At 37.1% G+C, this 15,210-nt stretch overlaps 2 protein-coding genes across 3 annotated transcripts; both read left to right on the forward strand.

Annotated features, from left to right (window-relative positions):
* Positions 1 to 599: 599 nt before the first annotated feature.
* Positions 600 to 9,006, forward strand: LOC127809258 (uncharacterized). Its single transcript, XM_052348020.1, has 6 exons — positions 600 to 699; positions 5,308 to 5,456; positions 7,664 to 7,759; positions 8,456 to 8,544; positions 8,649 to 8,829; positions 8,983 to 9,006. The coding sequence occupies exons 1-6, from the start codon at positions 600 to 602 to the stop codon at positions 9,004 to 9,006; spliced, it is 639 nt and encodes a 212-aa protein (XP_052203980.1).
* An 842-nt stretch (positions 9,007 to 9,848) lies between these two features.
* On the forward strand, positions 9,849 to 11,449 carry LOC127810402 (uncharacterized). Of its 2 annotated transcripts, none has more exons than XM_052349873.1 (6): positions 9,849 to 9,998; positions 10,096 to 10,260; positions 10,404 to 10,514; positions 10,631 to 10,723; positions 10,878 to 10,993; positions 11,127 to 11,449. In XM_052349873.1, the coding sequence occupies exons 1-6, from the start codon at positions 9,895 to 9,897 to the stop codon at positions 11,255 to 11,257; spliced, it is 720 nt and encodes a 239-aa protein (XP_052205833.1). In that variant the 5' UTR covers positions 9,849 to 9,894; the 3' UTR covers positions 11,258 to 11,449. The 2 variants fall into 2 exon arrangements, with proteins under 2 accessions (XP_052205833.1, XP_052205832.1); XM_052349872.1 differs by having other exon boundaries at positions 10,628 to 10,723; positions 11,127 to 11,447.
* Positions 11,450 to 15,210: the final 3,761 nt, after the last annotated feature.

The raw sequence follows: 15,210 nt of genomic DNA on the forward strand, positions 1-15,210 counted from the left end.
TTGAATAAAAGCAAAATAAAAAGGAAAAAGCAAAGCAGGGAGGGAAAAAAAGATACCAACAAATACATGCTTATCAAGCTCCTCGAGTATTTGAAACAGTAACTATTTCATACCAAATATATGTGAAGTATGGACCAAGGTTATAGTGTCTATTTCTTACAATAGTTTAAATGCCAGGTTCAGGGTTATGCTGCTCACAAAACAAAAAAGAAAAATTAAAGTAGAAAAATAGGCAGTAAAATGAAATAGAAGCACAAAGAGCAGCCATAAGATGCACTGATAAGCATATGTTTAATAAAATACCAACATTCCAAGAGCCAAAAATTATGCACAAACTATAATATGTAAGTGTTTAATATAAAGCTTATGGCCAATCTAGAGCAAATAGGAGCCTTTAGCTAAGTTGTGGCACAAACCCATTCTTCGTCGTGGTTGTGCCAGTGGTCCAGAAGGCATGAAAAGCTTCTAGTTGCCCCAATAGCTGACTTGAAATGCTGCAGCAAAACAAAGCCACTGGCAGAGATCAAAAACAGAGCCAAAAATAGAATATATATACAAAAATTGGATAAAGGTAGAGATGGAAACCTAGAGAGGGAAGCATGACGAAGCGCGAGCTCTCAATAGCAGCCGGTCGTTGGATGCTGGAGGAGGGAGCCACAGTCACCATTGCCGTCGCTAGAGCTGCTGCTGTCGCTGCTGGTAGCTGAATCTGGCTCTGCTCGAAAATGGGGGGTGAGAGAGAGAGAGAGAGAGAGAGAGAGAGAGAGAGAGAGAGAGAGAGAGAACGGGTGAAGTTTGGGTGGCTATGGGGGGAGAGAGAGAGAAAATGGGTGAATAAAAACACATACATATATACACAAAAACACACACATATATATATATCTATATATATGCACAAACACATATATATTTTATACAGAAAAATAGAGGAAGAGGGCGGCCATGGTTGAACCTTGCGAGTCGGGGATGCTGGCGGATCGGGGCGACGACGGGGGTGAGGGGGCAACCGTGTGGTCTGTGGTCGGTGAGCTATGGGGGAGAGAGAGAGAAAAAGCATAGGTAGAGGGTAGATAGAGCGGGAAATTAAAATGTGAAAATTGATCTCAACCATTCATTTATACTGAAATTCATCTCAACCATAGGATCAAAAGATATTTTGAGACATTTTCAAAAACAGTTCTCCCCCTCCCCACTCAGCTTCCATTCTGAATTATATATATAATGTTATATTTTTGTGAAACATCAAAAGGGCCCAAAGGTTGGGGGGGCCATTTTGGAAATCGTGGGCTGCACATTTGGGCGCCCACTGGAGGGCCATTTGGCAGCCACCTTTGGCCAGCCCAAGTTGTAATGCCCCGGTTTCCCGTGCGCGTTATAACTTGGGATAATTCCGGGACAATAAAATTTTTCTTTCAAACACTAAAGCTAAACCACATCATTCCTCGAATTCGTCCCAGAATTCTCATACATTAATCTCAAAAGAGAATCATTATACACATCAAATGCGGAAGCAAAGATCGAAACCTGATATCTTAACATTAATCATAAAAAATTCTTACATCTTCAACATTCCTCAAAATGTTCAGAATCTAAAGTAGCAGAACTTAAATATAGGGGCTACGTTACATACATTTCATTTATCATGCACTCTGATAAGTGTCATTTCATGCCTCATTTACCGCGTATCTGCTACAATTTCCATCTCGAATGTTTGAATATTCCAGGGGTAAAACCCAAGTTAGATGATGAATCATCTAAGTAAGGGTACATAATGCTATGTCATGTGTGTATGCAATGTCTTTCCTCGTAGGTGTCAACTGCACCCCTCATGCTACCTACAATTTTTGCGGCCACCTCTTTCGAAGCCGGGGTGTATGGGTGCACCCTTGGTAAAGTAGCGGTGCCAGTTCATACTCCTTACGGCCACAAATGCGCGTGATCAATGATATCAACTTGTATTTATACATTTCATAGTTATATCATGTATGCAGTCTACGTGATAGATACATATTAAGGTATGTCAATATGATGAAAACATTCCCGAGGATCGGGTTTCTTAAACATAAATCACTTACAACCAAATATTTTTCGTAAAATTAACTTTAATTGGGAAGTACCACTTACCTTCTCAAGCTTATCAAGTTATCTCAATATTTGTGTCTATCTCGAAGTGCGTGCATCACCTCGATTTTCGTGCCAACCTCAAAATTTGCAACAGTCACTTCAACTTAAGCCTCAAAGCACCTAATCACCATAATTATTTAAATAAACATTAAAACCTATTTTTTCATAATTTCTTGCATTTTCTTTAATTTTCTCTCTATTTATTCTTATTTTTCCTCAATAAATCCAAACTAAATATTTCTAAAATATTTTCTCAAATATTTCTCTACGAAAATTCATAAAATAATATTTTTGAATTTTTAAAATTTTCTAAGAAATTTTACTCACCTTAACTTAGGATCTTCGGTTTCCTCAATATGCGTGCCATATTCCCGAAACGCGTACCCAGGATATTTCCGAAATATAATTTCCTATTTCCTGAAATTTTTCCAAAAATTCTCTCTAATTTTTTTTTATTTTTCTCCATTTCTTTTCTTTTTTTTTTCTTTTCCTTTTTTTTCCCCTCATTCTCATTCCTTTCTTCTTCTTCCTCCCGCCTCCTACAACTCCTCTACTCCTTCCTTTTTTTTTTTTTCTTTCTTCTTCTTTCTTTTATTTTTTTCTTTCTTCTTCTTCTTCTTCTTCTTCTTCTTCTTCTTCTTCTTCTTCCTCTTTCTTCTTGTGCGAACAGCCCTTGCCATGCGCACAACCTCTTCCACTGCCTCGGCCAGCTTCGCCGGCCATCGCAGCCTCCCCAACACCGGCTGCTGGCGCCTCCACCAGTCGCTGCATTGGCCACCACTACCTGCTGCTCGCGTCACCTCCACAACCGGCCTCTTTTACGCAGCCTGCACGTAGCTGCGAGCTCGCGAGACAGCCATGGTTGCTAACCAGCCATTGCCGAGGGCTTCAGCCAACCACGCCACCTCCAAGCACCACCACGAGCCACCGGTGATGCTGCCTGGGCCCTGCATCCGTCGCCCGCACACCGTCGCAGCTTGCAACTATGGCAGGTTGCTGCTTTGGGCAGCCACCGACTGGCCTCTCTCTCTCGCACAACTCTCTCTCTCGGCTCTCCTCTTGATCTCTTGGAGCTCTGCTTCTTTCGGCCAAACCCCCTGCCTATTTATATGCAGCCATTATTATTTCTCCAACGTGCATATATATATATATTATACATTACATTAATCACACAATATCTCAAATTCAGCTACCATATCCCCTTAAATCCCGCTGCCATTCTCTTTCAAATTGCGTGAATCTCGCTCAGCCATGAAAATTTTGCAGAGGATGGCTGCCAAATCTCTCCAATTGCAGCCAAAATCTCGGTCACAGAAGCTGGCCTTGCACGCACGCACACACGCATATATGTATATATAAATTATATATTACACTTTAATTTAAGAAAATTACACATTAAATCCCAAATTCCATCCCTATTACACTTGTGCAATTCCCTAATTGCAACTACGATCCTAAACCTCAAATTAATTTGCATTATAAAACCGAAAATCCATAATTAATAACTTAAATTTTACTCTAAATAGACAATTTTGCCTTTGCGTCATCTTGGGACCTTTGTTTCATCTCGAAACCACTAAAGGGTTGCTCATTACGCAAAATCGGAGCCCTCCTAGGGTTCCGTTGATTTTTCAAGAGTCTCCTATAACGATTCAATTTTGCAGCCTAAATAACAGTTGTATTTTAGTTGTACCAAAAATCGTTCCCAATCTGATTTCTTTTGATACCATAAATCCTATCTCGAAATGCTCATCGAAACCATATCATTTTCCTTAGACAATTTCACCTCGAGGCACTCCCTATAGCCGATTCAGTACTTATAACTGCTATCAAGCCAATTTTTTGGTATTCTAAACTCATCGAAATTACGTGGCATCCTTATACGAACATGGGGTATTACACAAGCCCTTTGGCTTTTGGCTTTTGTCGTGTAACCTACAGCCAGTTCCTTTGCACGAAATCATCCAAGTCGTTGCAGCTTCCTTTATCTTGTGCAATCTCATCCATCCAGTTGCATTATTTATCTGTCGCCTCGAGATTGATGATTTGGATCGGTGGAAGACGAAAGAATAGAGGGGTTGGCCGAGAGAGTTGTCATTTAGGGTTTTTTCTTTCTCTCTCTCTCTGTAAATTTCTATACAGTTCGTCTTCCTCTTGTCCATATGTGTTCTCTGTTTTTTATCTAAGGTAAGCTATTAATTTGTTAATGATTCTGAGCATTTTGTATAGAGAAACAGGGTTTGTTTTTGGTTTCAATTTTGTTATAATCAAATTGAATATATATAGTGGAGTGAGCTCTTTTCACTGGAGCTCAAGTGGACGTAGCCCCTATTTGGGGTGAACCACTATAAATCGTGTGCCTCTTGTTTCGTTTATACTTTAAATCTGCTGTGTAGTTTTTTATACTCTCGGTTAGATTTGTTGATATCATCAGTGCTTGATTTTGACTGTGTGTGTGGAGATTTTCTATCTCTGTTTATTTGTAACAGTGGTATCAGAGCCTCTGGTCTACGTATCCATAGTTTTTAGGTTAAAATCGTGTTCGATTCTTTTTCCTCGAAATCTAGGGTTTCCTTTTCTTTTGTGTCGGTGTTGTTTTTTAAAAATCCTAGGGTTTTTTGAAGAGACTTTGTCAGCGGTAGTTTGTTGTACTGGTCTCAATCAGTAATCTAGGGTTTATTTTTTGGGCATTTTTTGTGCAACACGAAAATAACAACATCCCGATTTGAAATCGGTACATTCGATGGAAGAAGGATTTTGGAAGTTGGAAAAAGAAGATGATGGTTTTTCTCTCTCATCACAAAGTGCTTATAGCACTTGAGCCAGATGACCGCAAATGGTCACGTGAGCTGTTAGCTCGAATTGATGAAATCAGAGAAGAGGCTTTTAATCTGATATTCCTCTATCTTGGTGATTCTGTAATCTGTAAGGTTGACGGTATATCTCTACCTCTTGATCTTTGGAATAGATTAGAATCTTTATATTCTGTAATGTCTGCTCCAAATTTGGTTTATTTAAAAGGCATGTTGTTTAACTTTAAGATGAATACCTCTAAGTCTATGGATGAAAACATAGATGAATTTACTAGACTTACCTTGTTATTAAGAGGTACTGATAAGGCTTTAGGTGATACTAGTGAAGCCATGATTTTGTTTAACTCTCTACCTGATGATTATGATGTAGTGAAGCATGCTTTACATTATACTGGTATAGTCCCTAGTATGGAACTTGTTATTTCTGGTATTAAGACTAGAGAACTAGAACTTAGTACATCTAAGAAAATGAGCAATAATTTGTTTGTAAAAGGGAATGCTGATAAAAGAAATTATACTGTGAATACTGAACAACTTAATGGGTCAGGGCAGAAAGGAAAAAAGAAAGATAAGAAGGGAAAACAAAAATAAAAATGGAAGTGTTATCATTGTGGGAAAGAGGGATATATAAAGAAATACTGTTATGATTATTTGAAAAAGCTAAAGAAATGGGGTAATGTAACAATAGCAGCTAGTAGTTCTAACTGTTTAGCTGAGGTGCTTAATGTATCTATTAATTCTATTAAAAATGAATGGATTATGGACTTTGGCTATTCTTTTCATATGTGCCCTAATATTGATTGGTTTCATAACTTTAATAACAGAGAAAGTGGAATAGTGTATATGGGAAACAACCATTCATGTAGTGTTCAGGGTAAAGGTGACATAACTCTTAAGTTGCATGACAACAAAGTAAGAACACTCACTGATGTAAGATATATATGTACCTGGTCTTAAAAGAAAATCTAATTTCTCTCGGTACTCTTGATGAGTTAGGATTTTCTTACAAAGCTGAAACTGGTTCTGTGAATGTTTTTAAAGGAGAAGAGTTAATCCTAACTGGTTCAAAGAAAAATGGCTTATATGTTTTAAATGGTTGTTTTCACTCCTCTGTTATTTCAAACTCTGCATGTTATGTTAACATTGATAAGATAGAACTATGGCACTTGAGACTTGGTCACATGAGCCTGAAAGGTTTGTAGGCACTGTCAAACCAAGGATACCTTGGTTCAGTGTCTGCTGAGACCCTTGATTTTTGTGAACCATGTGTGCTAGGCAAGCAACACAGGATGAGTTTCCATAAGGGAACTCACTTGGTGAAGGCATGCCTTAAGTACTTACATGCAAATCTCTGGGGACCTTCCCAGGCCCCCACCCTTGGCAACAATAGGTATTTTCTCTCTATCATAGGTGATTTTACTAGGAAGGTATGGGTTTTTCTGTTAAAAACTAAAGATCAAACATTAGAAAAGTTCAAAACATGGAAGATCTTAATAGAAAACCAAGCTGACAGGAAAGTCAAAACTCTTAGAACATATAATGGATTAGAGTTCTGTAATAAAGAGTTTGATGAATATTGCAACTCCCAAGGTATAATTAGGCATAAGACTGTTAGGAACACACCCCAACAAAATGAGGGGGAGGGGGCTGAAAGAATGAACCGAACCCTCCTTGAAAAAGTGAGGTGCCTTTTGTTCACATCTGATTTGCCTAAATCCTTTTGGGGAGAGGCCTTAGCAACAGCCTCACACCTAGTAAATAGAAGTCCTTCAACTGCCCTGAAGAAAAGTGGACTGGAAGGAAACTAAACTTAAATTATTTAAGAACCTTTGGCTGTGAAGCCTATGCTCACTAGTCAGAAGGTAAACTGGAACCTAGATCCACGAAGTGTGTTTTTGTTGGGTATCAGGAAGGAACTAAGGGATATAGGCTATGGGAAAGACAGTCTAAGGGTGTAAAAATTATCATTAGCCGTGATGTTATATTTAATGAAGTTGTCTTCCCTTGCAAATTATCTAACACTGAAGAATCAAACCAACATAGTAACACAAATAATTTTATCAGTTTAGGAGGAACCCAAATAGAGGTGGAGCATCGAGTTATAGATGATAACCCTCCTGATGCTCCAGTTATACTAGAACCTCAACCAGAAGGTGATCCCTCACCCATATCAAACTTAGACCAGACCTTTGATCATGAATCTGATCATGAGGAACAAAATAGTGAAATTGAGATTGAGGTGGAGCATCATGACTCCTCTCAACATGATCTTGGTGACTACCAACTTGCCCGAGATAGATGCAGGAGGTCTATAAGACCACCTGCTAGGTATGCTTTCTCAAATTTAGTATTTTGTGCCCTAGTGGCAGGTGCTGAAATAAGGAGCAGTGAGCCTTCCTCTTATGAGGAGGCTGTCAGCTCAAAGGAAATTCAAAAATGGCAGCAAGGCCATGGACGAAGAAATGGCCTCTCTGATGGCCAACAGAACTTGGGTTCTTGTCCCTCGTCTAGAAAATCAAAAGCTGATCCAATGTAAGTGGCTGTTCAAATTAAAAGAAGGTATGTCTTCTAATGACCCCATTAGATATAAAGCAAGACTAGTAGCTAAGGGGTTCACACAAAGGGAAGGGATATATTATATTGAAATTTTCTCTCCTATGGTTAAATTTAAAACAATCCGCATGATGCTTGCAGTTGTAGTTCAATTTGATTTAGAACTTGAACAGTTAGATGTTAAAACTGCATTTCTGCATGGAGACCTTGATGAACACATTTACATGGTTCAGCCCACTGGTTATGTCGTTTCTGAAAAATCTGATCATGTCTGTTTATTGAAAAAATCCTTATATGGCTTAAAACAGACCCAAGACAATGGTACAAAAAATTTGATAATTTTGTTCTAAGGGCTGGTTTTGTTAGAAGTCAATATGACAATTGCTTCTATTTTATGCTCATCGATATTCCTGTTTATCTACTGTTGTATGTAGATGATATCCTACTTATTAGCAAATCTAAGTCAAAGATTAAGGAGTTAAAATCAATTCTAAATGCAACCTTTGATATGAAAGACTTAGGCCCAGCTAAGAAAATATTAGGAATGAAAATTGAGAGAAATGGAATCAACAACAGCCTTAAAATACATCAGCATGATTATTTGGTAAAAGCTGTTCATAAATTTGGAATGCAAAATTGTAAAACTGTTATAGTTCCCTTGGTTGGACACTTTATTTTATCTAAATTACAGTGTCCCACATCCAATTTTGAAATTGTAGAAATGGAAAATGTCCTTTATGCAAATATAATTGGAATAATTATGTATTCAATGATAAGTACCAGGCCAGACCTTGCATATTCAATTTCATTACTTAGTCGATATATGTCAAACCCTGGGAAAATTCATTGGGATGCCTTAAAACATTTGCTTAGGTACATAAATGGTTCTATATGTATTGGTTTAAATTTTAAGAAAAGATTTGATACACTTGATCTTGTTGGGTATGTTGACTCTGATTTTGCAGGGGATAGAGATTCTAGAAAATCCACCACTACCTTCTATTTCACCTTGGGTGGAAACTGCATCAGCTGAAAGTCTCAGCTGCAGCCACTTGTAACTCTGTCCTCTATTGAGGCAGAGTACGTGGCTGTAACTGATGCCTTCAAGAAAGCCATATGGCTTTAAGGTATTCTCAAGGAAATCCATTTGCTTTAAAGCAAAGTAGTGGTTTTCTCAGATAGCCAAAGTGCCATCCACCTGTCCAAAAATCATGTGTATCATGATCGAACCAAACATGTGGATGTGAAGTATCATTATGCAAAGGAAATGATAGCCAATAGAACTGTGGGCATCCAGAAAGTTTCTACAGCCAACAATCCTACTGACATGGGCACCAAGGTATTGATTGCAACTAAATTCAAGCATTACTTGAATTTTTTGCATATCGATGATGGCTAATTACTTTAATCATCTAGAGCAGTGAATGTGAGAATTGTAGCATGCTAAACTTATATGTCATATCTGATTACTTAGTCTTTTTGATGCTTTAAGGTGGAGTTTGTTATATTTTTGTGAAACATCAAAAGGGCCCAAAGGTTGGGGGGGCATTTTGGCAATCGTGGGCTACACATTTGGGCGCCCATTTGAGAGCCATTTGGTAGCCACCTTTGGCCAGCCCAAGCCCTTTGGCTTTTGGCTTTTGTCATGTAGCCTGTAGCTAGTTCCTTTGCACGAAATCATCCAAGTCGTTGTAACTTCCTTTATCTTGTGCAATCTCAACCATCCAGTTGCATTATTTATCTGTCGCCTCGAGATTGATGATTTGGATCGGTGGAAGACGAAAGAATAGAGGGGTTGGCCGAGAGAATTGTCATTTAGGGTTTTTTCTTTCTCTCTCTCCGTAAATTTCTATACAGTTCGTCTTTCTCTTGTCCATATGTGTTCTCTATTTTTAATCTAAGGTAAGCTCTTAATTTGTTAGTGATTCTGAGCATTTTGTATAGAGAACCAGGGTTTGTTTTTGGTTTCGATTTCGTTGTAATCAGATTGAGTATATATAGTGGAGTGAGCTCTTCTCATTGGAGCTCAAGTGGACGTAGCCCTTATTTGGGGTGAACCACTATAAATCGCGTGCCTCTTGTTTCGTTTATGCTTTAAATCTGCTTTGTATTTTTTTATACTCTCGGTTAGATTTGTTGATATCATCAGTGCTTGATTTTGACTGTGTGTGTGGAGATTTGCTATCTCTATTTATTTGTAACATATAATATTAACAATTTGATCTCAACCATTGAAATGTGTCACTTTTGAAACATTTTTAAACACCATCATGTTTTATTATATATATATATATATCCTGTTTTATATGTATATCAGCTCTATTTCATCATGTATAAAATAGCCTTTTTCGAAATAAAGGCAGCTGAGATAAGTTGCTACTGAGGAGCAAAAAAAATCGCGTGGATGGTTGAGAGATTCTTCTTCCTCCGCCAAACCCCTCAGTTCACCACCCACCACTACTCTCTTGATGATGATACGATGTTGCTTCTCTCTGGTCCTCCTTCCTCGTACGTATTTCTCCTCCTCCTTTTTCTTCTTCTTCTTCTTCTTCTACTTCTTCTTCAGGTAATTAATTACTTGAAGTCTTTAATCAAATGGCGGCAGTGGGAAGACGAGTCTGCTATTCCAGTTGGCTTTCAACGCCGCATCAATGAGTGGGGAGGGTGAGGTTGTCTTCATTTGCAACCGCCGCCGGTTAGAAGCCAACCCACCATTTCTTTCTCAAGGCATCGACCCTTCTTCCGATACGTTTCACCGGATACACATCAAGTAAGAAGATATTGCAGCAAAACATGCATCCATTTCATCATCCCATTCATTGATTGTCTCCACATTACGACTAGCTAAGCTAGTTCCTTAATTTGTGATGATTAATTTGTTGCATTAACAACCATGATCATGTCAAATTAAAGATACGTTGAGGATGACGAAGCGATCAAGAAGTATTTTTCTGCATTCCACCTGCACGATAAAATTCCCCACACAGTAATCGTGGATGATTTTGGAGACCTGTTTGATGACCGGTACATCAATTCTGCTTGCCTGTTTCCCCTAGAATTCATTGCAAATGCTTGAGCTGCTGAGCTAGTTAGTTACTTGTTTTTCTCATTCGATCTGTTTGTTCAATCTCATGAAGAAGCTGCGTGGAGAGATACAAAAATAATCCCCGCGGAAGGGACATGGCAATGGTCCGAACTCTCGCTCTCTGCCACAATGCCATACTCCATGCCAAGTCAGTCTCACTCACTTCTCCAATATTACTTTTTAAGGGGAAAAAGATGCCAATTTAACTCCTGAATTTTTCGGTTTTGGTCAACTCCATTGATGAACTTTTCAAATAGTTTAATATAACGGTAAACTAAATTACTTCGTTTGTGTGTCTTTAGTAAGACGATGCCATGCCAGCTTGTGCTGGGTGATACACACCATGGCGATGGGGACTCTCCAAGGCTGCTCTTCATTTACAGAAGATGGATCTCTTCGTTTTATACAATCATCAAAGGTTGGCGTTGCTCATCCAATCCAAAACTTTATTTGCCCTGCTCCTCTCCTCTTGCACGGATTACTCTTTGTATATTGCAATTTAATTTGAATTCTAGAACTAGAACTTCATTATGGAGTTTTTTGTGTGGAAGGTGATGATGGCTCAAGCTCATTTCTTCTAAAGAAGAACAGCTACTCTAGAACTGCCTTGCCGCGGAGGACAACTGCAAAGTACTCCATAGCTCTTCAATATCTCGTTCTGGAAGCTATTACCCAAGACTGAGGGACTGTTTGGGTTATCATTTTTTAAGAGAGCTTCAACGCTGTTCTGCTTAAAAACTTGAAGTTACAAGGCTTTTAAGTTAATATAGTATTTTGATAAAATATACTTAAATCGATTGGTTATGTAGTTATGTATTTGGTGAAATAAAATTTATTAGCTATCGAGGTTGTGAAAATAACCAAAAATGACGTATTATTGATTATAATAAATGCAATTATTTAAATGCAATATTTAGATAAAAAAATTTGAACTAATTGTATTTTGCAACAAATTATGGCATATATTAACCAATTGTATAGTAAACTTGGTAACAAAAATTGTTAAATATATGTCCAGTTAGTTGTTATACATATTCAAAGATATATATAGCTATAAATAAAAAATTGAAAAAAAAAAATGAAGAACACAAGGAATTTGGGGAAGAAGGGTTTAGGGACTGAGATGGGAATTTTTGATTTGTACGGGTAAAATAGTCTTTGTCTTGATTAACTCTTAAGGGAAATTTTATCCGCCCGTCAAATTGCTCTTCAGAGCCCATACCATGAAAAATTCTCCACTAATTTTAAAATTTCTAATTTAGCCTTTTAGCCCTCTCTTTCTCTCTCACACCATACACACACAAACACATACATGTATATATATATACACACGGGTGGCAGCCATGGCTGCCGAGCCACCGCCATTAGCCCCTCCTCCCCACACTCTCGCTCTCATTTTCTGTACAATGACTGCAAGCCGTAGCAAAGAGAGAGTGGGTCAGCTGCCATGACCCCCCCCACATATATATACACACTCACACACACTTATATATATACATATACAAACACAACATGGCCGCGGCCATGGCAGCCGCGACCATGGAACCCAGCCCAACACACACACCTATATATATATACACACTCACACACACGAAAGCATGGTCGCGGCCATGGGCAGGGAGGTTTCAGAAACCTCTACCCCCACCCTGGCGACGATGGCAACATCATTGCCTTCGTCAGTCGTGATGGTGGTTGCCACGATGCTGCCACCATCATCGCTGCCTTCGTCAGCCGCGATGGTGGTTGCCACGATGCCGCCACCATCACCTTGAGTTGGGGAATGCTGGGTTCCCCGACTGTTACCATGGCTAGGTTCCATGGCCGCAACTGCCATGGCTGTGGCCATGCATGTGTGTGTATATATATGTGTGTGTGTGTGTATATAGGTGTGTTTGTATGTATATGTATATATATGTGTGTGTGTGTGGGTTAGCCATGGCCGACCCGACCCCTTCTCTTTCTCTCTGCGAAGGCTGCCAGATGGGTCGGCTTCCATGGTCGCGGCCATGAAATCGTGTGTGTGTATATATATATGTGTGTGAGTGTGTATATATATATATACATGTGTGTATGTGGGGAGGGGAAGGGGGAGGGGGGTCGGCCATGGCAGCCGACCCTCTCTCTCTTCTCTTTGGTACTGGGGCTAAAATGGAAATTTTAAAATTAGTGAAGCATTTTACATGGTGTGAGCTATGAAGAGCAATTTCACGGGCTGCTGATAGAATTTCCTAGATCTTCTAGTAGTTTAAATGTTACCCAAAAGAAAATGTTAGTCCATTATAACTTTTTGAAAATGCTATAAAAGAGCGTTTAAGCTAGACATAACCAAACGTATAAATTCAAAAAGCTAACCAGAGCTTAAAAACAGCTAAAGCACTAAGCCAAACGAGCATGAGAATACTAAATCGTTGTAGTTTCCTTTTAGCTTCTTTTCTTTCTTTTTTTTTTTTTTCAATTTCAGACTATTATATTATTGCTTTATGATGAAGTCATAAAGTTCTAGCTATGCTTGTTACACACTTTGGGTCTAGGCCTTTAAATTTCAACTTCACTTTTTTATATATAAATAAATAAATAAATAAATAAATATATATATATATATGATGTTTAAGAAAATAAAAAAATTCACATAGACCAAGTGTCACATTACTAAAACCACGGTAAAGGTCAAAGCATCAATTAATGCATAAGATGATCTTAAATGACCTGCTACAATGAGAAATCTAGATTTTGTGTTATAATACTCTCCAAAACACTTGAAGATGCGTAATTACAAACAACCCAATCTAAGTAGAAGATGAGCTCCAAAATATAGGGATAAAAAGGATTGAAAGATTTAAACTTAATCTCTATTCCTTTTGAAGGATGTAAGCAGTAAGATACTTCTTTGAAACTCTAAAATCTCAAGAGGACATGACTTTTTTAAGTTCACATCATTCTCTTATTCTTTAGGGTTCAACACCTTTATATATGTTCGACACTTAATGCTTCTACTGAGCTATCTATCAAGGTGAAAATTTTTTTTTTTTGTATCTTAATTGTTACTTTTTATCTTTATAACATCTCAAAATTTAGTTAGAAATATCAAAATTCATGGACAATTTGTCCGAGAAGCATTTAATGTTTTGAAAATCGAAGACATCACATTTAATGCTCTATAACGACTATATTTTTTAAATTCTGCTAAGTATTACTTGAGTGCAAAGTGGGGTTTAATCAATTAATTTAATCTTTACTCAGGTATAGATATTTAATAATCGACTATTTTTATAACTTAATTATAAATTGCTTTTCACTCGATTAAATTTTTGATACAAAAAATTTCAATAGATACTTGTTTAGAAAACTATATTTACTCGATTTTATTAAGATCTTTACTTGATTAACATTTTTAGTACTCGATTGAGTTAAAGGTCCAGAGACTTGGCATAATTCTAATAGAAGTCTACTCGATTAAAAAGAAAAATCACTAGAGTATACATGAATCATTACTCAATTAACATGTCAAGTACTCGATTACAAAAATGATCCAAAGACTTGACAAAATTTTGGAGGATATGTACTTGATTACAAAAAGTATTTACTCGAGTATAAAAAAATCATTACTCAATTACAAGAATTAAATACTCAATTAATTTTGTATCATCAGAAACTTGAAATATCTACTCGAATACAAAAGTTTATTTAGTTGAGTATATTTGATCTTTACTCGAATATACTAAGATTTATAATTGATTATCTATTATATAGCTGATGTCTACTCGATTACAAATAGGATATACTCATTAATATATCATGCCTACTTTGAGTTTGATTTAAGACTTTTCAAAATAATTACTCGAGTATAAAATGATTTTACTCCAATATAAGAATTAGATCATAGAGTTATTTGATTACATGAGGTCTTTTACACGATTAAGAGAACCAATATTTTGACCTATTATGAGATATTATTTTATTACTCGAATGACACATATTTCTATTCAATTAAGAACCTTGACTTACTCAATTGATTTTTAGATATTACTCAATTATTTTTATAATCATTCATTAAGTCTAATACACTCTTTTGATCATCATCACTTAATAGAAAATTCTTATTTCCTCATCAAATCAAAACTTTAGCAACTCAATAAATTACTTAAAAATCTCCTCCTTTTTGATTGATGAAACAAAACACAAACACACCAAACACACTGAATACATACATAGGCTTATGATATCATTCACAGGCCTTATTCGATTGACTTTTATTTTGAGATTTTCTTTTTCGAAGGGACTTAGAGAATTTTATCATTGTTCTTTTCTCCCCTTTTTTGTCATTAACAAAAGGGATCCCCCTAACAAAAAGAGAGGTTGAACACAGATGCTCCCCTTGACTTGAATGGATTTTGTGTTTGGATGCTCCCCCTATCTTATATGCTTGAATTTACTTAACATTGAAAGATAAGTATTAACATAGGATAGATTTGAAATAAAAACAATTTCATTAATCTGGAATTTGTATTGAATGCTAAACATGTACACTAAACATGTTGGATTACAGTGACTAAAAACAAAAATAAATAGCATCCTTATTCTATAGTAGGATCATTTTACTTCCTTCTTCTATTGATGTTATTTGGAGGGATTTTG

The sequence above is a fragment of the Diospyros lotus genome, chromosome 9, assembly GCF_014633365.1.
Source record: "Diospyros lotus cultivar Yz01 chromosome 9, ASM1463336v1, whole genome shotgun sequence".
Taxonomy (NCBI): domain Eukaryota; kingdom Viridiplantae; phylum Streptophyta; class Magnoliopsida; order Ericales; family Ebenaceae; genus Diospyros; species Diospyros lotus.

Bases quoted from the DNA above. Each gene is read 5' to 3' on its own strand.
- LOC127809258 (XM_052348020.1), top strand. From the start codon at position 600: ATGACGAAGCGCGAGCTCTCAATAGCAGCCGGTCGTTGGATGCTGGAG. The intron at 700-5,307 runs GTAGCTGAATCT...ATTATGATGTAG, and splicing joins AGCTGCTGCTGTCGCTGCTG to TGAAGCATGCTTTACATTAT. The intron at 8,545-8,648 runs GTAACTCTGTCC...TTTGCTTTAAAG, and splicing joins AGTCTCAGCTGCAGCCACTT to CAAAGTAGTGGTTTTCTCAG.
- LOC127810402 (XM_052349872.1), top strand. From the start codon at position 9,895: ATGGTTGAGAGATTCTTCTTCCTCCGCCAAACCCCTCAGTTCACCACC. The intron at 9,999-10,095 runs GTACGTATTTCT...AAATGGCGGCAG, and splicing joins CTCTCTGGTCCTCCTTCCTC to TGGGAAGACGAGTCTGCTAT. The intron at 10,724-10,877 runs GTCAGTCTCACT...GTGTGTCTTTAG, and splicing joins AATGCCATACTCCATGCCAA to TAAGACGATGCCATGCCAGC.